We start from the raw sequence: 23,154 nt of genomic DNA, 5'->3' as shown, positions 1-23,154 counted from the left end.
GTAGTGTAGAAAGAAACATCTAATCTTGAGAAACATGATTGTTGAATCATTTACTTTTTTGCCTAGGCAGCCTTTCACAGATTGGCCAACCCCTACCCATTTTTTACTTCTGAAAGATTCAACATTTCTGATATGCTTTTTTTAAACCCACTGTATGAGTCTTTAATTGGTCAACAAAAACATGTTTTTTAAACATTCATGGTTAAAATGATTTGCACATCATTCAGATGTTGTAAATTGTCCCAATCTTTTCTATAAATGTGGTCTGTAAACAGAGTTGGTCACTTTCTTAGCTAGCACAAGTGGATCTTTTTTTCTTTTTTGTTTGTTCATGATTTTGGATATAATGTTTTTATTGCTCAGATGATGGTGATGAGAGTCCTGACAGTCCTGGTATGTTTCTGTTATCTGTTATTTCCCCTGAACGTGTGCTGGCTTGCTGTGGTTTTTTAATAATTGTAGTCCCTAATCTCAGAGAATAAGAATCTCTCTCTCTCTCTCTCTCTCTCTCTCTCTCTCTCTGTGTGTGTGTGTTTGAGAATTAGTCTTGTAACTAGTCTGATGATATACCTGTATGTGTGTGTGTGTGTTACAGGCTATACCAGCACTGTCTTTGTTTCACCCTAACCTATTTGTGTGTGTGTTTGTTGGTGGCAAAGTGTTTACTTAATAATCATAGTACAGACATATCAGTGATAAACTGTACTTGAATGCTAATTTATAGCATTTTATAAGTGATTATTATTCTCTTTGGCACTACTTTGTCTTGTGTGATTTTTCCTTTAATTGTTGATCATTTTTGTGTTTTGTGCAGAGTTAGTCTGTTATGTTTCAGCCAACATATTCATGTTCTGCCCATAAATATAGTTTAATAGCAACTGTTATGAAATTGGAAAAGCTTTAAAATGTTAGCAAAAATCAACCTAATTAGACGTTTAGCATCTATAGCTAAAAAAACAAAAAAAAATTTCTTGTTAAATTAACAAGACCTCAAAAAAATCAATACTGTCTTTAAATTGTCCTCGCATGATACTCACCAAAATTGTGTACTCACCCATCCGAATGATTGAAATCTGTTGTTCCAATCACTCTTCCACGGCCATAACCAACACCAGGCTCGCGCACAGTGTATTTTGTGCCAAAGATCAATGATCGACTGTGTTGTCATACATTTTGACCCGAGGCCATATGTTTTGACCACTCTGGTAAAGAGTGGGGCTGAGCTGTCCATTGATCATTATCTGGTGGTGAGTTGGATCATATAGTGAGGAAGACTGCCTGGCAGACCTGGTAGGATCAAACAAATATTCAGTGTTTGCAGAGGACTCTTTCCCGATTGATTCCAACTCTCCCCACTTTTCAATGTTCCCTGAGGAACTAGGGGCACTGAGTTTGAATGTTCTAGACATCCATTGTGGAAGCAGCTGCATATTGCTAGGTTGCTGAGCATGCTCTCTGTGATTGGGTAAGAGGCTCTGCTATACTGCAGGAGATTGAAATAGAACTACTGCTCCTTTGCATTGAGAGGAGGCACTTGAGCTGGTTTGAGAATCGGATAAGATGGATACCCCTGATTGCCTCTTATTGGAGGTATACCTGACATGGGCAACTAAGAGGAGGCACTGGATTAGATCCAGAACACACTGGAGAGATTATATATGAAGTTGTTGATATTTTTTGCTTACCCTGTTGCCGTCGCAATCCTGAATTGGAAGTGGAAAAAAATGATGATGGTGATAAGCAAAGCTCAGTTCAGTCTCTTGTGCTGTGGAAATTGAAATGATTTGTGAACTCCGGTAAATGAAAGTTATACCAGAAGACAAAGCTTTGTGATTTGTTTTTTGTGACATCGCGAGTATGACTGCCGCTGCAGCACTGTAGCTTGGCACACCCAGCAAGTATCCAAGCTTTCTGCAATTCAGCTGAATATATTATGATACCACTTTGGCCCTTCTGATCTTCTTACTGATACTGAGACCGAAGCATTGCATTTACTATATTTTTGGCTTGATATTTCTTTGATTACTAAAATTTACTATTTTTTTTTATTTAACTTTTCAATAAAAATTAAATATAATATAGAAATACATTTTCAGAATAAAAATTCTGAAAATAAATTGCTTTATTATTATTAATGTTAGTAGTAGTAGTGTTAAGTATTTTTGTATTTTGTCAGTAGCCAATTAAGAACATTTATATACATTTTTGTTGATTTTTAGTTTACTGCATCATTTGAACACAGCAGCGGCTCTTTCCATTGTGTGAAAACTTTAGGATGACTTAAGTAGAAATGCTCCAGAACTTGGCATAAAATCATTTTACAATCACTTCCATTGAAAGTAAAGTTTTTTTTAATTATTATTATTCTGTAAAGTTATTATTTTGGGACGTACATGTTTTTAATTGGATTATCTATTAATTAAAGAAGTACCTACTTCATGTCGCATGATTTATACTTCATTTTATGGATTCTATTCTGATTAGTATCTGATTCATAATTTTTGCTAATTTTGGACTAAGTCCAGTGCTGGATATTGGAATGGGGCCATCTTAAATTTGAAACCCTTTTTTTTTTTTATTCTTTGAACTTTATATGTTCTCAGGATTCATGTTTGTAGTTCTATTTACCTGTGTTTGTAGTTTAGTTGGTAAAACATACCGTGCAAATTATAAATCCTTCTTAGTATTTCCTCTAAATTCTGTGTACTTTATTCTTTACCATATTTCTATCTAATTAGTCATATGCTGAAGGAGCAAAAACAATTTTTAGATTTTGCAGTTCCCCAAGACGTACAATGGTGGGCTTCCCTGTAATATTCTCATGTTTTCTCTCTCTCTCTCTCTCTCTCTTTCTCTCTCTCTCTCTCTCTCTCTCTCTCTTTCTCTCTCTCACACACACACTCACTCACTCTCTCTCACACACACTTTCTCTTGCTGTATCTCTACCTGGTTTCCTTTATCATTTTTGCTTTTTTCTCTTTACTGTTCTGCTCTTTTCTGGTTTCTCTGCTCTGCTTTATACATGTGTTTGTGTATGTAGTTGTGGGTTGATGTTTGGACTGGTTCTGTCTGGGCCGGTGTTGCTCTCTGTCCCTCTTTAACCCCCCTTTGTACTAATTTTGGCTTCTGTGTCCAGTATTTGGGCTAAATTCTCTAATGGAGATTATAACAGAGGTCGGCCCGGGGAGCGGAGAAGGTGGGTTCCGCCCTTTGCTGCGCGAGCTGCATGCTTCTCCAAAGCCAGTCAACTACATCTCCCAGCATCCTCTTTATCCACCATTTACTTTTTGTGTCCCTGAGAGTCACTTGGTCATTTGTCACTGTAGTTGCACCATTTTATTAATTTGCTTGTTCATGCCAGTAAGCCACTCATTCCACTATGTTGTTTTAAAGGTTGGGCCCATTACTTTAGAGCAGTAGAAACATTTTTTATTACTGATGATAGTTGTTTTCTTAGCAAGAAATGTGTCTCATCACAAAGCTGCTTTTGCGAGTTGAATCTGAACAGTGCTAAATGTCTTTAATGGAAAGCAATGGTATTTTTCACACTATTCGCTCAGCAACACAGAGTTGTTTAAAAAGTCAAAACAAGAAAAGGGATTGGCACTATGTGTGGCACCCATTGCCAGGTCAGGGCCACTGCTGTACTAATAAATGGTCATGTGGGGTTACTTCGATAGTTGAATGTGTTAAAGTGTGGCTGACATTATCTACAGACCACTGGACTGGGACGTTCACCGGTATGTATCTGGACCTGATAAAATGAAGATAAAGCATATATTTAAAGCAGGTGTAGTTAACATAGAGGCCAATACATCTATTTCTCCACAAGCATATATTATATGAACCTACTTTTCACATTAGCAACAGTGCAGTCAAGAGATAAAGGTGCAAAATTGTATTTGTAAGTAGCCTGTATGCTAGCAGGTGCGCTATATTGCCAAAACTTGGCAGGAGAATGGTACTTATCTGCACTGTGCGAGGTGTAAATTTTGGTGGATGGGAGGTGGTTAATCAGGAGTTGGGCTTGGCCCATTAGTTCCAGTAAAAGGAACTCTTAATGCCTCAGCATACCAAGAGATTTTGGACAATTTCATGCTCTCAAATTTGAGTTTGGGGATGGCCAACGTGACAACGCACCAGTGCACAAAGCAAGGTTCATAAAAATGGCTTGCACCTGCTGTTGACCTCAATCCAATAGAACAACTTTAGTATGAATTAGAGTGGAGACTGCGAGCTAGGCCTTCTCGTCCAAAATCAGTGTCTGACCTCACAAATGTGCTTCTAGAAGAATGGTCAAAAATTGCCATAACACACTCTTAAACCTAGTGGAAAGACTTCCTATTATATGTGTGAAGGCAAACAAGTTAATGCTTTTGGCAATATAGTGTAAATCAGTGGTCACCAACCTTTTTACGTACAAGATCACCTATTGAAATCAGAACAAATAAAAGATCTACCAGCGTAAAAAAAAAAGCAAAAAAGCTGTGTACTTCCCCATCACCTCCAATAACATAAAATGTATAATTAATATATAGCTGAGTGTTGGTTGTAGTGTTGCTCAGTGCCTGAGGCTGTATGTAAGAGCTAAAGAGGTGTTTTGACATGTTGCGCTACCTACTGATAACTATCCTTTTTAATGTTTTTATGTGTTTTTAATGGGAAATGTCTCTTTTATTCCCTTTGGTGCATTATACAATATTAGTTTACTGTATTTACTTCAGTGCTTCAAAACTGAATGCTGAATCAAATCTTCAAAAAATCTTATATTTGCCCTCATAAGGGGATTTAGACTGTGCATGTCTCTTGCTTATACCTCTGTTGGGAGCATTTTCTGATACACTTCTTTTAGCTTATCCAAATATCCTACCTATTATTTAGGCAGCTGTGCTTATAAAAGTACACTATGGTCGCACATTTCTACAGGATAGCACAACTCAACCGAACACCGGAGTACAGCATGAAATATTTGTGTAATATCTCCTGTTTTGAAACTGTCAGCACTGTTGCCGTGCCGGCTCAGAGAGGGCAGAGACAGAGCAGCAGCACTATTGGTCAGTAACGCACATTCTAGTGTCAGTATTCGCAGACACAAACCCTGTGTGACCGCGGCCTTATATGTCCCTGCTTAAGTAGCACACCACCACTGTGGATACAGAATGACTCAGTTATATTAACTTAAATGCCATAACTGAAGCAGCCATGATTTATCACAATCAGCTTGCATGGTCTTGGGGATCGACCTGTCAATCGTGATCGACTGGTTGGCGACCATTGGTGTAAATAGCCTTCTTACTGAAGTAGTGGCATGTATGCATTTTCAAAATGTGAAAGTAAACTCATTAAAAACAGCAAAATCAGTTATCTTACTGCATAAATTGTTTTATTAATTGCATTCTTTTCAGATGCAAATAATAGAGATACCTACCTTTTATATCATTTACACATTACAATGTAATGTTTCACTTTATCATTAAAATGTAGGGCCCAACCTATTTTGTGATGTACCCACAGTGTGGTGTAACAACACATTAATGCACTCATCTACATGCCGTGTATATGCAGTTGAAAGTACAAAGTGTATATTCACAAATGTGCTTTATGCCTGTTACCAGGGCAGATGCATAGAAACATAAAGAATTATGCGGTTTGATCATACAAACTTGAGATTTTTTTCATTTATTTTTCTTTTGTTCTGTGCATGAGTCACGTGATTTGTTGATTTATAGCCACTCAGACAGTGTGTCGCTAGTTTCTTCATGTTCATCTCTCTACTCTGCCAACCTGTGTACAATGTGTGTGCATAACTGTAGTCTGTTTCCCAGTCTGCTCCTTTTCATTTATCATTTTGTAGCTCATTCAGCATCATCAGCTATAATACCACCTGCTGTGATGTACAAGTTTCAATTTGGCGGAAATAAAAAGAAAACCAACTTGTTTGTCCTTTTTACTTAGACAAATTTTGCTCTTTAGAAACCACTTGAAAAAAGTACACAGAAAACGCTTCTGTAAAAACAGTGTGTAGTGTCTGAAGGTGTTTGTGTGATTTCAGAAGTATGTAGACTGTTTTAGTGTGCTGTGAATTCGTTGTGAGTGTTTTGTGTTTTGCTTAGCCCATGAACCACAGTGGATATTTTTTGTTTGTGTATGGGGTAAGTATATAGTAAACTGTGTGTTTAATTGTATTCACAAAAATAATATGACTTGCCAAAATTTGCATTTGTATTTTTGCTTTTGCTTTTGTATCTTTCTGAGCTTCATTTTTTTCAGAATGTTCTTTTGCTATATCCGAGATAACTCAAAATATATTTCAATTGTTATTTAATAGTCTTGTTTTTTTTTTTAAGCAAAAGTATCAGTATAGTGAAGTGGCAAGTTTGGAAATTGTGCTGTGTTCAGGGCTGTTTAGGTAATTTCTTAATTGTGCAGATTTTTTAATCTGCAGTGTATTGGTTGAGTTTTTATGTGTTGTCTAGTCAATGAGTCACAGTGGGTGTGTTTTATCATGCATTCCTGATGAAGTCTGTTTGTCACAGGTGCTCGTGCCCCACGTGCATTGGTAGATCAGAAGTCCTCTGTCATAAAGCACAGTCCCACAGTAAAGAGGGAGCCTCCCTCACCTCAGGGTCGAGCCAACAACACAAGGTAGCTTTCTCTATAGACAGAAACAAATTAATTTTATTATTTGGGCTCTTTGATAATTTTCTTCCATGTTTGTCCATTATGTTTGTGCAATATTTGTTTATAACTTTTTAATTAAATTACAATGATGATTATTACTGAATTTTCAAGTACAAAAAGCTGTTTCGTTCTACTCTCTTAAAAATAAGCATCCCTTCTTTAATGATTAATGCAAGGCTGGTCCTTCTGTGTGCAGTGAAAACCAGCAGTTCCTGAAGGAGGTGGTTCAGAGCGTGCTGGACGGCCAAGGTGTTGGCTGGCTCAACATGAAGAAAGTGCGTCGCCTATTGGAGAATGAGCAGTTGCGGGTTTTTGTACTTAGTAAACTCAACCGTGCTGTTCAGTCAGAAGAGGATGCTCGGCAGGAAGTAATTAGAGATGTGGTAAGTCATCTAATTATGAATAAAGGAAGGTGAGCAAATATAAAGTGTGAAATGTTGCTTAAATTCAGTGTATTAATGCGTTTTTGACTTGTGCTTACTACTACTGCTGTGCTCAACTCTGTGTGCGCATGTCTCTGTAGGAGATTAACAGGAAGGTATATAAAGGCATGCTGGACCTGCTGAAATGCACTGTTTCCAGTTTGGAGCACTCGTACACTAATGCGGGGCTAGGTGGCATGGCCAGCGTCTTCAGCCTGTTAGAAATAGCACGAACTCACTACCAAACCAAAGGTAATGTATCGCAAACTAATTTAACCATCATTTGCTATTCCACCAATGATTGATCTAGAAATTGACTCATTCTTTATATGGTTATGTTTTTTGTTCCCCCCTCACCCCTTTACCGTTACAGCTTAAATATCTACCACCAAAACAGCATTTATTATTTAGTGATATTCCTTGAACTTACAAAAGCAAAAGAAAGAAATCCAAAATGAGAGTTGCCCCTTTGTTACAACCTCTGGTCTCATCCTAACTACTGTTCCTCATTACAGCATTCAACAAAATACTCTTTAAATCTACAATCTGTCTCTTGTCTTTTTTTTCTTTTTCTGCTCTCTGTTCCGTGTTTTTCTGTCACGTTGCACGCGGCCCCTCTTGGTGGTACACAGAGCCAGAGAAACGAAAGCGAAGTCCCACAGATGGGGCAAGCAGTCCAGGCAGCAAGGAGAGCCCGTCTGTCAGGGTTGAGAGTGCCAGGGCGGCGGGTGTTCTCCTGGTGCCCCGAATTCAGCTGCCACCCCCTTCCTCTGGGAAAGGGGCACGTCAGTTTGACACCCGGAGTCTGAACGAAGAGAATTTTATTGCTTCTATTGGTGTGTAAATTTCAGCCCCCTCTGCATGCGCCTTTTTGCTTGTTAAACCACCTGACCCTTAGGGGGCAATGTCTCCTACAGTTCCTCTTTGGGCCTTGAGCGGAATCCTCTGTTCCACTAGTTGTCTATACCAACATTTTGCCAAAGTTGGGAAACCCTATTGGGAAGAAATTTTATATATTTTGAAATTGTCTGCTTTGAAATTGTGGATAAATCATTCCTTTAGCTATTCAAATAATTAAAATAATAAATCTGATGTGAAGGCACAAGCTGGTGTAGACATATATTTGGAATTGTGTGATGATCATGTGCCCAGTGTGTATTGATTCTCCCCCTTGGAATGTTTAGAGTGTGTTGGTTTTTACCCGCCTTTTGTCAAAGCTGAAACCCGTTGAGCCCTTTGATTGCATGTTAGAGTTTCCTTTGAACCACAAACCTGCTGCTATGTCTCGTGGAAAGTTAGGACTTTGAAGGTCCTGGGCTGTGTAAACGCTCTGTTAAAAGAACCTCCTTTGTCTCGCATCCCCAGCATGACTACTAGAATACTCCTCCCCTGTAAACAGTCTCAGACCCCAAAAATACACTTTATTATATATTTAATTAGTTCTTAAGCTTGTGTTAAGGTCCCAGATTGGTACTAATAGCTAGGTCTGTGTACAGGGGAAAGTGCTCGCTAATCCCTGCCAGCCCCCACCCTCATAACGTTGCCTTGTTTGTCCTTTGGTAAAGATGCACCTTCAATTCTACTGAATGTGTTTGAGATTGCCCTTCCTGCTTCTGCGGCTCCTCATTCCACCCACCAGCTGCAAGGCTGATGTCTCGCCCCCATTCCATGCTTTTCACACTACCTGGAGCCTCCACCTTGGCCCTGGGAAGCCACAGTCCTTCTGTATGGTCATCAGAAATGGGAGCTTTCTTTGGATCTTTCCAGGATCAAGGTTGTAGAGCTCAGGATGTTTTGTAATGTGACCTCAGTAGCTACGATTGTGCAATTGATTTTAATCACAGTATGCTTTGTTTATGATAGCAGTTGCTGTAATATTAGGCTAGTTGTATCAAGAGTACAGCTGTGTGTGAACATTACAAAACATCTTGTTGAAAAATGATAAAATGAGGCTTTGCACTGGGATTTTTTTTTTTTTTTAATTTTCTCTCTTTTTTAATTTTTAATGCTCATCCACCATAACTGACAATTCAACCAGCTCTCTGACTCTCTCTCTGTCTTTCTCTCCTTGCTTGCAATGCATCTTGGGTAGAATTGTGGAGCAAGCACCAGGATAACAGAAAACAAAAAGCTATGGAAAAAGAACAGAGTAAGATCACTTCCCTAAGCACCTGGGTAGACTATACAAAACTACGAAACTAGGTGTCTATCTTACAACTTCCACTAAAACCTGGTTCATCCGATAGATTCATTCAGTTATTACAGTCCAGTCAACCTGTTTACTATTTCCTCTCTCAGAAAGAAACCCTGCAGCCACATGATCCAGATATAAAACTGAATTTAATGAGTATTCACTAAGAACCGTTACTAGTGGTTTAAGATTGCATCGGGTATCCAAAAGGTCACCTGGTTTATTAGCAAATAATAAATCCATTTTTAATGCTTGGGAAGAGATGCAATTTCCCTGATTAGCTACCTTGTTTAGCTAATCAGCTGTTACTAAATAATCAACTGTTTACCCCCAGTACATTGGTTCATAAGAATTGTGTCAGGGATTCACATCATAATAGTTTTTGTGTGTTAGAGACCACACTGTGTTTTCTATTTAATGTCAAATAAGAATGACCATGTTGATCTGTGCAAGTTACTCCTCTGTTATAATGTCTGGAACTAGAGGTAGAAACTATATTTTACAGAAAATTACACAAAATGTCTAAAATGCCTGGAGAATGAAACATGTTTTAATAATAATTTCTAATTTTCTCCTGTTTTTGTTTTGTTTTAATTAATGATGTTAATTAAACCAGTGGTGTTGGGCTGAAAAGTTGTCAAGCTTGGCAAAATTTGAGAAACAGCATTTCATTCATGGATACTATATACTTAGTGCATTGTGTTTCTTCTCCAATGGTAGCAGAGTGTGGGGTGCAGTGTATTAAGTCATTTACTGGTACACATGCCAGTATCAATGGTCATTTGCAGTACTGATATCTTCATCCTATAAGCACACTAATGGCAGCTAAGCTTTGTCCCCTCTCCTGTTGTCTGACTGGTAGGTTGTGTGTTTGCCTGCATGGGTGACTGCTTTTGTCTGTGTGTAGTGAGATAGTGCTACTGTGAATTGAAGAAGCTTATTGCTTATTCACCTATGTGAAATAACATTTTCTGATTTTAAACAAATAATTGTCTCTGCTCCTGACCTGCAATGTCTAATGGGTAACAGCAGGTAATGCCCATTCTCATTCATGTACCAAAAAAATGACAGTGACATTTAGGTTCATAATGATTTATGTACACACAGCTGGTGTTTACCTTTTTGGTAACTGACATTGATTACCTCAACTTAGTTTTTTAGTGAAATGTTGGAACGGTGTCTGAGGTGGTATTAAGGTAATGGAACCAGGCTTGGCATCAGTTTTTTAGTGGGACCTGGTCTAAAATTAGGTCTGATAGGCCGCCACTTCCTTATATACATTTTTATGCACTGGGAGGTAGCAATAAACAGAATTTGTGCATGCAGTTAAAGTCTTCTCATTTTATATATAAAATATTATATTAAAATACACCTGTCTTGCCAGTTTCAAGGTCAAGTATATCAGATTGATAGAGTACGAGTTTAAATGTTTAATTTCATAATGTAGCACACTTATTAAATCATCTGCACTCCTTAGACATTTATATGTCCTTATTTGGGTTTCTCCTTTTACTATGTACTCATATGTAGTTCACTGGTGTTATTGGCATGCTATAGAGTTATCATGGAGGTTGTCAATTTTGTTGCAATCAGTAAACATAACTGAGCTTCATCGGGGATACTAGGCACCAGGAATATATAACAGTTCCTGGGGTTATGTGTTTTCTTATCGAACCATTGACGAAGCTGTTTGAAATGAGCTCTCCATATCTTATTAGAAAACACTTGTCTGCTTCATCCACAAATATTGAATATATTGGTCCTTCCCAAGCATCCAATATAGACTCCATCCTCTGGCCTGCTTCCAGTCATGGGACATTGCAGGTTGCAGTGCAGAGAGCCAGTGAACAGATGGACTAATTACGTGTTTCCTGCAGGGGCTGAGGGGGCCAAGCAGCGTCCAGAAGGGGGTGATACAGAGGAGAAGAAATCTCAGATCAGTGCAGACAGTGGCCTCAGTGTGACATCAGGCTCACAGGTCTGTGTGCATACTCATCATTTTTGACGGTCATTTAACATGATGTTGATTTCTACTGGAACTAATGCCCCTTATCTGTCATTACAGAAGAGTGATTCTGAGTCTTTGGCAAGTTCGGAGCCTCCAGCTCTGACAAGGAGCACCAGTCAAGATTCGGAGGCCAGCACAGTGGTAGGGCACGACCAACCCTGAGTCTCTACATCTAGCGTTTTTTTGTTTTGTTTTTTATTGCCTTTCTGCGTTATCTGAATCATTGGATCCCTTCTTTGTCCATTCCTTTTTTTATATTGTATCTAATAAACCTACAAAAACAGATGCAAAAAAGTAGTTCATCTCTTGCTGCACACTTTGTGCCAGTCATTTTCAAATCCTTTATTGGTGGTCTGAGGACGCTGCTCACAGGATGTTGTTTGCAGTGTTGGTTAGTGGAACTTTTCAGTCCAGCAGTGACACTGAGGTGTTTAAAAACTGCAGCATTTCTCATATAATCTCTCCCTTTCTCTGTGTTTAAATGGATATGTCTTGAACTTTGCCTTTTGACTCACAGGTCAGTAACAGTTCAGGAGAGACGCTAGGCGCCGACAGTGACCTGAGCAGCACGGCAGGAGAAGGAATGACTGGTCGCCCGTCTCCACACCTCACACTGTCCCGAGGTACACTCTCGGACAGTGAGATAGAGACCAACCCTGCAACCAGCTCTGTTTTTGTGAGTATTACTGTTTGGCAAAGCTCAAACACAGCTTGTTCCAAAGGCTGTTCATCACCTATCAGCTTTACTGGCCAGGAGACATTAGTGTATCCAGGCTTGCAATTGTTACTCATATAAAATGATTTATGCTGTTTGGCTTTTAATGTAGATACAGAATAATACGTTTTAGAATGTGTTGCAAGGGAGATAAGGAGATGGTGATTTTATATATATATATATCAGTATTGTTATATGTTTATTTGCTACAGTTACTTAATATAATTGCCTTTATTAATTAGGCACAAACATTATTTCTCACATGTTTCAAGATAGGGAAATTATGATCTGGTTAATAAAGTACACTGGGTACGTTTGGAGATGTAGTTAACAAATAATTATACCTCAGGGGAAGACCCACAGCCTGAAGCAAGGTCTAAAGGAGCCTGTTGGGAGTGTGGCTAAAGCAGCCCAAACCCAGCCTCTTGAAGATCTCAGCATGAGGATCTACCTGTGTGAGGGGCTTCTGGGTAGGACCTCCCACTTTCATATTTAATACATCTGCTTGTTCCATACCTATTCTTGCATTTTTCTACGTTTTCTCTCAACTCTCTTTATAATCACAGTGAAACAAATGCTGTGTTTGAACCTTCACAAACCACTTTATGCGCTTTGTGTTTAATGTGCTTAAAATATTTCATAGGCTCTCTTCCCAATTCTATCATGGTTTTCTGTTAAATTTAGTCTTCTTTGTAAACATGCATGCAGTGCTGGATTCTTCTACACAATGACTAGGCAAATGTACTTCTATGTACCTAGCTGCAATATATATAATGACTGAACACAGTTCAACAGTGAGAAGATGTTCTTTTGCATTTTGTTTCTATGGTAAATATGTATTCACCAGTAGTATTTTGCACTAGTGAATGGTTCATTGTTTGTGTTAGCTTTTGTAACACTGATGGGCTTGCTGCTTGCGCGTTAATGCACTAACACAGTGTCCTCTGTGCTCTGCTACCCTGTCTCTTTTTTTTTTTTTTTTTGTCTATGCCCCACTGTTCTTTTTCTCTTAATGCGGCATAGGGAGGGATAAGAGCTCAGTGTGGGATCAGCTGGAGGACGCTGCCATGGAAACCTTCTCTCTGAGTAGGGCATAAGTCTGAATAACGACCTGGGATATTTGTTTGTGTTTGTGTGTTGGCATGGAACGTGTATGGAGCATGTGATATAGGTTTAAGTGTTTTATTTCTAAAAATGTGGCCATTTACACTAAGACTGCATTGTAAGAACGATTACACCATATTGCAGTGTGGCATGCAAAGTATTCTATTTTGCAGTATGTGATCAGGTATGTATTGATTGCCACATTTATTTGTTAAAAATGGGTTGATTTTTACAAAGCTGTAATTTATAGATTGTAGATTATACACCAAAATATCGCACCAATAAATTATGTATTTATCAGCATGTCTTAAAATAAGAAACATCTCAGAACAAAGCAAGTGCCAGATCAGTGATACATTTTTACTAAAAGTTTAAATTTTCTGCACTGTATGGAAATTACACCCTTTCTGTACCACACCCTAAAATATCTGACTAATTTATTGCAAAATGAACAGTTGGGATCCTCTCTGAAGCTTTTGTGTTGCGTTTTATTTAGAAGTGTGGGGGTGCTTTGTTTAAGTGTGAATAGCACCTTTAGGCTTGTGTTAACTTTGCTACAATACTGCTTTAGTTGGTAAACTAAAGTGTACATGCTGTGCATTGGTATTGAGAGGATGAGTGTTTTAATTTGTTGCTTCATGTGTCTAGAGATTAGGTGATATGACCATTTGAATATACACCCAAATTTAATATTCTTGATTATGTGGGACATCTGTGTTACAGAATGTGAGGTGTTTTGTAATAAGTTCCTGTGTGATTGTGTTTAAAGGTAAGGAGCGTTCCACTCTATGGGACCAGCTGCAGTTTTGGGAGGATGCCTTTTTGGATGCTGTAATGCTTGAAAGAGAGGGAATGGGTATGGACCAGGGACCACATGAGATGATTGACAGGTGTGTGCATGTGTGCATGATTATTTCCTACATTTTCAGAAATAAAAAACATGTTTTGATGATATGTGAGGAAGCAAGAGAGTGAGCTTGTTTCTGTGTGGTGTAATAATATGATGGGTCCTAATTCAGGTACCTGTCACTTGGTGAACATGACCGCAAGAGACTAGAAGATGATGAAGATAGGCTGTTGGCCACTCTATTGCACAATATGATTGCCTACATGTTAATGATGAAGGTATGGATTGTTTACCCCATAATCAAGGTTCAAATCAAGTTTAAAATAGTTACAATTATTGTAATATTGATCTTTGCATTTTTTTAGGTGACTAAGAACGACATCAGGAAAAAAATCAGGCGTCTGATGGGGAAGTCTCATATTGGCCTAACATACAGTCAGGAGATTAATGAACTCCTGGACCGCCTTGCACAGCTGGTAATCACCCCACTACGCCAGCTTCAAATACTGCATTCCTTTAATGAGAACTCATTAGTTATAGTGTGTTGTTTATTTTTGTAGAGTGGAAGGGAAATACCCATAAGGCCGAGCGGGAGCCGGCACATAAAGAAGCAGACATTTGTGGTGCATGCTGGGACTGATACCACAGGGGATATTTTTTTCATGGAGGTATGTGTGAGAGACAGTAGTTCCCCCCCAAAAAATTATTTGGCCAAATGTGTAAATATTGAATAATAGGGCACATTTGAAGGAGTAAGACGTCAGGGGGAAACTGCACATTAGGTTTTTGTTTAAACAATCATAATAATCTGTGTCCATCCAACAGTTGTTTTTACTAAGACAAATTAGTTTTCATACAAATTATACATTTCCTTAAGACGTCTTAGTAAGTGTATATTTTTGTGTGTTTGCGTATGTTGTAAACAGGTGTGCGATGACTGCATCGTTCTGCGTAGTAACATTGGGACAGTTTATGAGCGCTGGTGGTATGAGAAGCTAATAAATATGACCTACTGTCCCAAGACCAAAGTGCTATGCCTGTGGAGGAGAAATGGACAGGAGACACAGCTTAATAAGTTCTATACCAAGAAGGTCAGAATTCACAGTAGTTATCACTGTGCGAACAAACCCATGTACCTTCATTTTCTGCTTTCATTGAACATATCATAATCACCAATAAATGGACCAAAAGATATTCAAAATTTCTAAAAACTATTATTTTAAAAATGTTCCTCCCACAATAGAGTTTCTGTAATGGAAATGAAAGGTTTTGTTACTGACAGAGCCACAAAACAGTTGGCACGATCCCTTCTGTCATAACATTCCTATTTGCTTTAGATGAATTATGACCTTTTTAGTACTCATGTCAACATGCTCTGTTTGTGTTCACTAGTGTCGGGAACTGTACTACTGTGTGAAAGACAGCATGGAGCGCGCAGCAGCACGACAGCAGAGCATCAAACCAGGTAAACATAGTGTCGGAAAAATGGAAGAGTCTGAATGTGCTGATCCAAAGCTAGTATTTAGAAATTATAGTGATTGACTGAGAGGTAACTTAGCCATTAATTTTAAAATAATGATCAGTACTTCTTTGATTTAATGTATTTCTGTTATTGCCTTCTCAATGGCCTCATTTTACACAAGGTACTATAATAAATAAACTTTTTTGTAGGTCCAGAGCTAGGAGGCGAGTTCCCTGTTCAGGATATGAAGACAGGAGAAGGAGGTCTCCTGCAGGTTACACTCGAGGGAATCAACCTCAAATTTATGCACAGCCAGGTAGGAGGCCATATGCCTGGTCCTTTTACCTACCACACATGCATGCACAAACTCACCCCCTGCACATCCTCAACCTCCATAAACACCTCTCTCTCATTCTCTACTCTCTGCTTCTGTTTCATTCTGTGGTCCTCTCTCTAGCCTCCATGCCTTTTTCTTCATGCTCTTTTTCTTTGTGCATCTGTCTTCCTCAAATAACTTCCAGGAAAGACAAAAGAGCTGCACCAACATAGTTTAGTGTAAAAGTCTTTGGAATTTACATTACATAATTCTTCATAATAAAAGCCTTTTGTTTACTGGAGAAGTTCTGAGAGGAATAGCATTTTTGTTTTGGCTTCATTTGCTGGATGTTGGTTTTTGAGTTGCCTAGTCACTTGCAATTATTTGTTCGTCAAATGAAAGCGCACATTACACATAAACTGTGTTAGTACTAACTGTTGTTTACTGTGGTACCAAACCCTTGTCTTCACAGTGTGTGGGTGTGTTGGTGTGATTTTTGGAATTTATTTTGGTATGTTCTGAGGTAAGATATAGGAATATGAGTAAAACCTTTAGCAGTAAACAACTGACAGCTGGTACATTCACTGATCAACCATAATACTATGACTAAACCCTTGTTTCTACACTCACTGTTCATTCTGACCATACAGGAGCACTTTGTAACTTTCCAGTTACAGGCTGTAGTCCCTGTATACTTAATTTCCCCTTGGTTCACCCTGTTCTTCAATGGTCAGAAGCACCACGTCATTTGGCTGGTGGATCATTCTCAGCGCTTGCTTGAGTTTTTAATCACTGTGTCCACTTACTGTCCACGCTGGTAGACACATCTATCTTGTAGATATAAAATCAGAGACAGTAGGTTTTCTGATGCTGCACGGTTTCTGTTTGTCGTCCTCTTGTCTTTCAACAGTTCACACAAAACGCTGCCCAAAGGATGCTGTTGGCTGGACGTTTTTTGTTGATGGACTATTCTCAGTTCAGCAGTGACACCGAGGGCTTTAAAAACTCCAGCCAGAATGCTGTGTCTAATCCACTCGTACCAGCACAACACACACTAACAAACCACAACCACGTCATTGACACTGCATCACTCAGAATGATCTACCACCCACAACATACCTGCTCTGTAGGGGTCCTGACCAGTGAAGAACAGGGTGACATTGGGGTAAAAATGTATACAGAGCAACAAATTGTAGAGCTACAAAGTGCTCTTGTGGACAGTGGAGCTGAGATAATGGACAGTGGGCACCGACAACACAAGATGTACCATTTCTTTTTTTTAATTAACATGCTGAATACACCCATAATGTTATTTAACCCGCAAAGTAATGATGAGCCAAACCAATAAATTTGTATATGGTGGTTCTTTTTATTATTTTTTTAAAATTAATATTAATATCAAGGGGAATCCAACTGTGGTGCTTAGCTCTATCGCTATAACATGACTTTTTATTTATATATATGAACATAAAATAATATTCACCAAGCAACCATAACATTATGACCACCCCCGTGTTTCTACACTCACAGTCCATTCTCTCAGCTCCACTGTCCAGACAGGAGCACTTTGTAGTTCTACAATTACAGACTGTAGTCCATCTCTTGTTCTGCCTACTTTGTTTACTCCCTTTCACCATGTCCTTCAATGGTCAGGACCACCACAGAGCAGGTATGATGTGGGTGGTGAATCATACTCAGCACTGCATTGACTCTGACGTGGTGGTATTGTTAGTGTGAGTTGATACAAGTGGATCAGACACAGCAATGCTGCTCATGTTTTTAAACCCCTCAGTGTCACTGCTGGACATGTGAACAGCATCCTGTGTCCACTGATGTAAGACTTAGAGAACGAAAAATACAAGCTGTGCAGCAACAGATGTGAGCTACTGTTTCTGACTTTACATCAGTAGGAGTGTCTAACAGAGTAGATGGTGTAACACACACTAACACACCACCATCACTACCCAAACGATACCTGCTCTGTGGTGGTCCTGTGGGGATCCTGACCATTGAAGAATAGGGTGAATGGGAGCAGGGTGAAAGTATGCAGACTAATATATGACTACAGTCTGTAATTGTAGAACTACAAAGTGTTATGTGGACAGTGCAGCTGAGAGAATGGACCATGAGTTTAGAAACGAGGTGATTATAATGTTATTGTTGATCGGTGTTTATAGCTTAGCATCAGATTTATTTTTTGAGATAATGTTGATATTGAACATTGTAGCTGTTCCTTGAGTTGTATAAAATTATTTTGGTCTCACATTAAGGTCAAGTACCTACAAACTGTAAAATAACTAAATATCTATTTGGTTTGTGATGTAGGTCTTATGAGTTGGGTGCTAATTATTGGTAATTATATCAGTTCAGTTCTAAACCTAAAGATGGGTATTACATAGAATCCATAGAAATGATGGTTTCTTCATGCTAGTGTCTCATGCTTTCATTGTCATCCCGATAACTCAAATATGTTTTAAGATGTTGATTTGTTAAACTTGCTGCTGTATTCTGGGTTCTGTGTTTGATGTCACATCTTTAAGCGATGTAAAAGTAACTTCCCACTAGCTCCATTGTGTTCTGATAGATCGGATATAATTAGATGGGAGTAGTTTGTTGAATTTCAAAAGATTGTTGAACTTGAGATGAAAGTGTAAATGATGTTTTGTAGTATGCTGATGTTATGTAGATCTGTGCTGTAGTTTCCCCGAGGGTGCCAGTCCGCACTGCTGGCGGAGGAGGCATGGAGGGCAATGTAGTGGGATTAGAGCAAGGCATCAGAAAATCACTCAAGACTCAGTTCTTAATTATTCACAAATGAGATTTAACTTCTTTTTTGTTTGATTGCATTTTTATCTTATTTTGTATTATCACTGGGCCAACTGACTGAAGATTATTGGTTACTGATTCTCGCTGAATCTGTTTTAGAGTGGGGAGGTAGCGCCATTGGGTGTTTTTTGTGCTTTTTGTGCGATAATAATCCAAAGCGTTTCTCTCCCATGCTCTCTCTCCCTGCAAGGAGCGGAAGGTACACCACCTCTGCTGTCTTTGCTTGTTAGCAGATTTTATTTCAATTATTATTATTGGCTTTCCTTTATTTCTTTACTCCATTGGTAGCTGTTTGGCAGTCTTCAGTTTTTTTTTTTTTGTTTTGTTTTTTTTTTTTGCTTCTGTTCCTTTTTATTATGTTCAGATAATGGAATTTTTCATGTGTGCTTTTACATGGGCCTCTCAGCATATGGAACATTTCATAGTTCACATTCAAGCTTTTTTTAATGTTACCATCAGCCATTTGCAAAAACCCCTGCATCATTTGTCAACATTGAATCTGCAAATCAAATAACTTTCAGCTTCCTGAGATGGCAGCTTTCTGAACGAAAACCATGTTTCTTTATTTATTTATTTTTATTATTTTAATTTTTTTGAGTAAATTGGGTAAATATATAAACGTTAATCGTATTGTTCAGCCTCAAAATGTCCATCTTCACGTTGAGTTACATCAGCCATCATTCATTCGGCCCATGTAAGCTTTTCAGCATGGAAAGTTCCTCTGTCTGTCTCTAGTTTTTTTGTGTTTTTCTTTTAGTTCTGGTAGCATTTACAAAGCTTGCTTATGTGCTGTCTTAGTTTCTCCCTGATTTACTGTTTACTGACTGTCCAGGTTGTCATTTATTTAACTGTTCTTTTTTTCTTTATTTTCCCACAAAGTGTGATTGAGTAGCTAACAGTGTGCCTTGTTCTTTTGTTTGTTTTTTATTTCATTTTAGGTTTTCATAGAGCTGAATCACATTAAAAAGTGCAATACTGTGAAGGGAGTCTTTGTCCTGGAGGAATTTGGTAATTACCCCCATTTTGATTCTAGGCGTGTACGCGACACGGCAGTAAACCAAACTGTTAAGTGTAATGGCATAGTGGATCATTTTAGTCTCATTCTTATATTTCATAGGGTTCTAGTTTTTTGTTGCTCAGCTAGGCCCTAGGGTATAAACAATACTTATGAAGAGAAAGGTACAGTGAAAGAAATCATTAGAGAAAGAAGGATTTCTTGATCAGTGATTTTAATTATTTACTTATTAAATAAAGTCTCATTTTGGTTGGAGAAAAGAGAGCGCAAGTAGTGCATGTTAAATACTATTAAATGGGGAGGATCAAAACTTATTGGATAACTCTACATCAGTTTCACACTAGAATTAAAGTATAGCAGGTTCACACTAGCTCCTTTCATGGTTAAACTAAGTTTGCCTCTGTAAATATAGTTTTACTTGTTTCTAGATTGTGACCACGAAGCTTGTGTTGTTGATTAGATATGACAACTTACGTAGAGACGAATCCCTTTAGTAGCATGTTGTTTTAAGGTAATTGTAGAATTGAAGGGAGAACAGTCAAAGGTCAGGGCTAGACTGGGTTACTGCCGTGCCTCTGTGCTTCCTTTTTGTAATCCGCCCCCTCATCTTTGCTGCTATGAAAACCTTCATTCTCCAGCAGGTAAAGTGCTGTCACCTTTATCGTTTCTACCACTCCTCCTCTCCCCTTCTTTCCATTAGTCCACCTCTCTTTTGCCCTTACTGACTGATACATGTCTGTATATCATCGTCTTTGCCTTGGCTGTCAGACATTTCGCCAAGTTCACGTTATCATGCTTGTAGCAATTCTTCATTCCATAAGCGACTGTAAGCCTGGCAAGCCCTGGACCACTTCTCTCACAGTGAGGTTACCGCTCTCTCTCATGATGGTAGATGTTGGTTATGATAGAGGTCTTTGTGTGTGTAGCTTAGAGGGACATTTATTGTATAGACGCTAAGTGTGTGGTTTCTTGGAACGTTGCGGCTAACTGGTTGAGCTACCTCAGCTTGATCAAGAGGCCAGATAGTTAAGTAAGGTCTTTTAAACACACCACTGATCCTTCAGTGAACTGTAGTCCTAGTTCTCATATTGATGATGATGATTATATTGTGTTTAACAATTTGTAAGTTTCTTACGTCATTCTGCTATGGGCAATCTCTCTTTATTCTCTCTCTCCCCCTCTTTCTCTTTCTCTCTCTCCCCCCCCCTCTTTCTCTTTCTCTCTCCCCCCCCCCTCTTTCTCTCTCTCTCTCTCTCTCTCTCTCTCTCTCGTGCCCCTCTCCCTCCTTCAATTTTTTATTTCTTTCATTTTCTTTCACTTATTTTCTCGTCCATTTTTGTTTGCTTTTTTTATTTTTTATTCCACCTCTTCCAAACTCTTTTGTTTTGTTTCTTGCACCTGTGATTGCAGTTCCTGAAACTAAAGAAGTGGTGATCCACAAGTACAAGACTCCAATGGTAAGGCAAATTATTATTTTTTTTTTATATTGAAGACCTCTCCAGTTTCTGGAATGTTGATTTTTTTTTCTCTTTCTTTCTGTTTATTTTTCTGTCCAGGCACATCAGATCTGTTACTCAGTGCTCTGTCTCTTCTCCTACATGGCTGCAGTGAAGGGGAAGGAGGCAGAGGGCAAACCCAAGATGCTGTCCCCACGCCCCCTGCCCAGCTAGTGCATATTTCTCTGCTACAATTTTCTTGGCTCTGTCCCAGTTTACTCCATTAAATAAACTCCATATCCTAGTCTCCAGCCTGTATATCTAGGCCAGGTTAACATCACGGGCTCCTGTACTGCTGTCTTTAGCTTCTTGGTGACTGGCCTATTATAGACAATATTCCTAACACTCTCTAATCAACCAATTCTAGTTAATTCATCCTCGGTCTTTATTCTTTAAGGTTCATGACCTTTTAGTGAGTTCAGATTGTTTAGCCATTGTTGCACTGGAACAATGTGCATGCTCACAGCAGACCTCTCTTTAGCAACTGTTGATCAGAATCCTTGTTATCGAGTATCCAGTGAACTGCATCTTTTGAGAGATGCAGCATGCTGCTGTCTTTGCCTCTTGCATGTGGTCAGAGGGTCCAATGCATTCCTGCATAATGGCATTGGCATGCCCACATCAATGGTATCTTTCTTGGCAAGCTCGCACCCCCACACCCTTTCCTATTCATTTTCATGTCTGTGAATCCAGGGACTGTAGTACATTATCCCTTGTCCTCAGTGGTACCATAACCTCCAGTCCGAGGTTAAAGAAACGCTCACCCTGCGTGTGTTATACCTGAAAAAGCCACCAGGGAGAGCCAGTTGTAAGCATTTCATTCAGTCTGCCTGCCTCATCTGCTCTTAGTGGTCCAAGATGTGTAGCTCTTTAGCTTTGCCCTGAGCCTACTGTAATATTTCTACTGCTCTGTCTGTGAACAGCTGTGATGACCTGCATGTTACTGTTTAAAAGAAAAAGAAAAAGGAAAAAAAAAAGAAAATACACTGTACATTTCACTGGAGCAATGTCTGAAAAAAATGTTCTGAAACAAACTGTGGTTTGTTGAGTAGATGTGCAATACTATCTGTAGTGGGTACTGAGAACATGCCCTGTAATAAGAACTGTTGTCCACGGTCCCCCGTCTGGGCGAAGGCTGAGGGAGTGGATGTGATCAACCGCAGTAAACAGAAAGAGGCATTACTGAATGTGTAAAAGCTGAAAAACAGCTGTGTTTGGAGATCTCTTGTGTTCACGTGTGGGTCTGTAAGTCTACTGATGTCCAGTCACTGTTTGAGGGAACCTAAATATTACGTAATGTGGAGAAACGTCCCTTTTCAAAGGTCCCTTTCTGCTTGTGTGTGTGTGTGTTCATGAAGGAGATTGTTTTACAGCATCTCTGACATTCCTTTTAATGTCCTTTTATGTGTTATGGTTTTAAACTGAAGGTCCATTCATGATTGTGTATGTTGGTGTGCATTTCAATGAAAAGAATTTGTTTTAGATGGTTATTAGTAAGGCCCATTGTTCTACAGAATTTAGCTGTAAATAGCACAAGACAAGATTTGCCACTTCAGAGTCTCCAAAGACGGGTGTTTTGATTTGGTGAGTGCTGTTGTCTGTGGTGTAACAGTCACTGCGGCAGCTGAGTTTGCCTGGTCTATCATTCCTATCCTCTTAATGCTCAGAACAATTGGTGAAAGGAGAGAGAGGGAGGGAGAGAGAAAGTACAAATTGGATGTAAATATTTCAGTGTTTAAAAAGTATTTATAGAACTTGTACAGCTTTGGCAATATGACAATAAAAGATGTTCAACCTAAATGACTGTCCACATTCTGAACTGGTTTGGAACATGCGTTTCTTTTATGTGCTTTTTGAGATTGGGTTGTTACTGATTAGACTGTGTGGCATATTAAATAAATAAAGTGTGCTAATACTGCTAGAATTAATTGAATCATCCAGGTTACTTCATTTTCAAATCTTACACACGTACAACCACTTTGCTTTGAATGCATTTATTATAACATTTCTGAATGCACTCAATCAGTCAAAACTGACAAAATTCATCACAAAACATTAGAAATCTTTGTTA

General features: G+C 38.8%; 1 protein-coding gene across 23 annotated transcripts in view; it reads left to right on the top strand.

Annotated features, from left to right (window-relative positions):
• Positions 1-22,904, top strand: part of LOC136677867 (MAP kinase-activating death domain protein-like) — a 50,966-nt gene extending 28,062 nt beyond the window's left edge. For 2 of the 23 annotated variants that reach the window (XM_066655561.1, XM_066655539.1), the window contains 20 exons: positions 6,537-6,645; positions 6,878-7,064; positions 7,205-7,355; positions 7,736-7,939; positions 9,196-9,252; positions 11,172-11,272; positions 11,360-11,440; positions 11,820-11,978; positions 12,367-12,487; positions 13,041-13,103; positions 13,891-14,011; positions 14,141-14,246; positions 14,334-14,444; positions 14,529-14,636; positions 14,895-15,059; positions 15,361-15,433; positions 15,640-15,746; positions 19,511-19,580; positions 20,998-21,044; positions 21,144-22,904. In XM_066655561.1, the coding sequence (XP_066511658.1) occupies positions 6,537-6,645; positions 6,878-7,064; positions 7,205-7,355; positions 7,736-7,939; positions 9,196-9,252; positions 11,172-11,272; positions 11,360-11,440; positions 11,820-11,978; positions 12,367-12,487; positions 13,041-13,103; positions 13,891-14,011; positions 14,141-14,246; positions 14,334-14,444; positions 14,529-14,636; positions 14,895-15,059; positions 15,361-15,433; positions 15,640-15,746; positions 19,511-19,580; positions 20,998-21,044; positions 21,144-21,257 (2,255 nt within the window). In that variant the 3' untranslated portion in view covers positions 21,258-22,904. Of the gene's footprint in view, positions 1-6,536; positions 6,646-6,877; positions 7,065-7,204; positions 7,356-7,735; positions 7,940-9,195; positions 9,253-11,171; positions 11,273-11,359; positions 11,444-11,819; positions 11,979-12,366; positions 12,488-13,040; positions 13,104-13,890; positions 14,012-14,140; positions 14,247-14,333; positions 14,445-14,528; positions 14,637-14,894; positions 15,060-15,360; positions 15,434-15,639; positions 15,747-19,510; positions 19,581-20,997; positions 21,045-21,143 lie in introns of all 23 variants that reach the window. The other 21 variants (XM_066655541.1, XM_066655538.1, XM_066655545.1 and 18 more) reach the window with 12 other exon arrangements.
• Positions 22,905-23,154: the final 250 nt, after the last annotated feature.

The sequence above is a fragment of the Hoplias malabaricus genome, chromosome Y, assembly GCF_029633855.1.
Source record: "Hoplias malabaricus isolate fHopMal1 chromosome Y, fHopMal1.hap1, whole genome shotgun sequence".
NCBI lineage: Eukaryota > Metazoa > Chordata > Actinopteri > Characiformes > Erythrinidae > Hoplias > Hoplias malabaricus.
The sequence above is the reverse complement of the archived record's forward strand: the minus strand, read 5'-3'. Positions and strand labels throughout refer to the sequence as shown.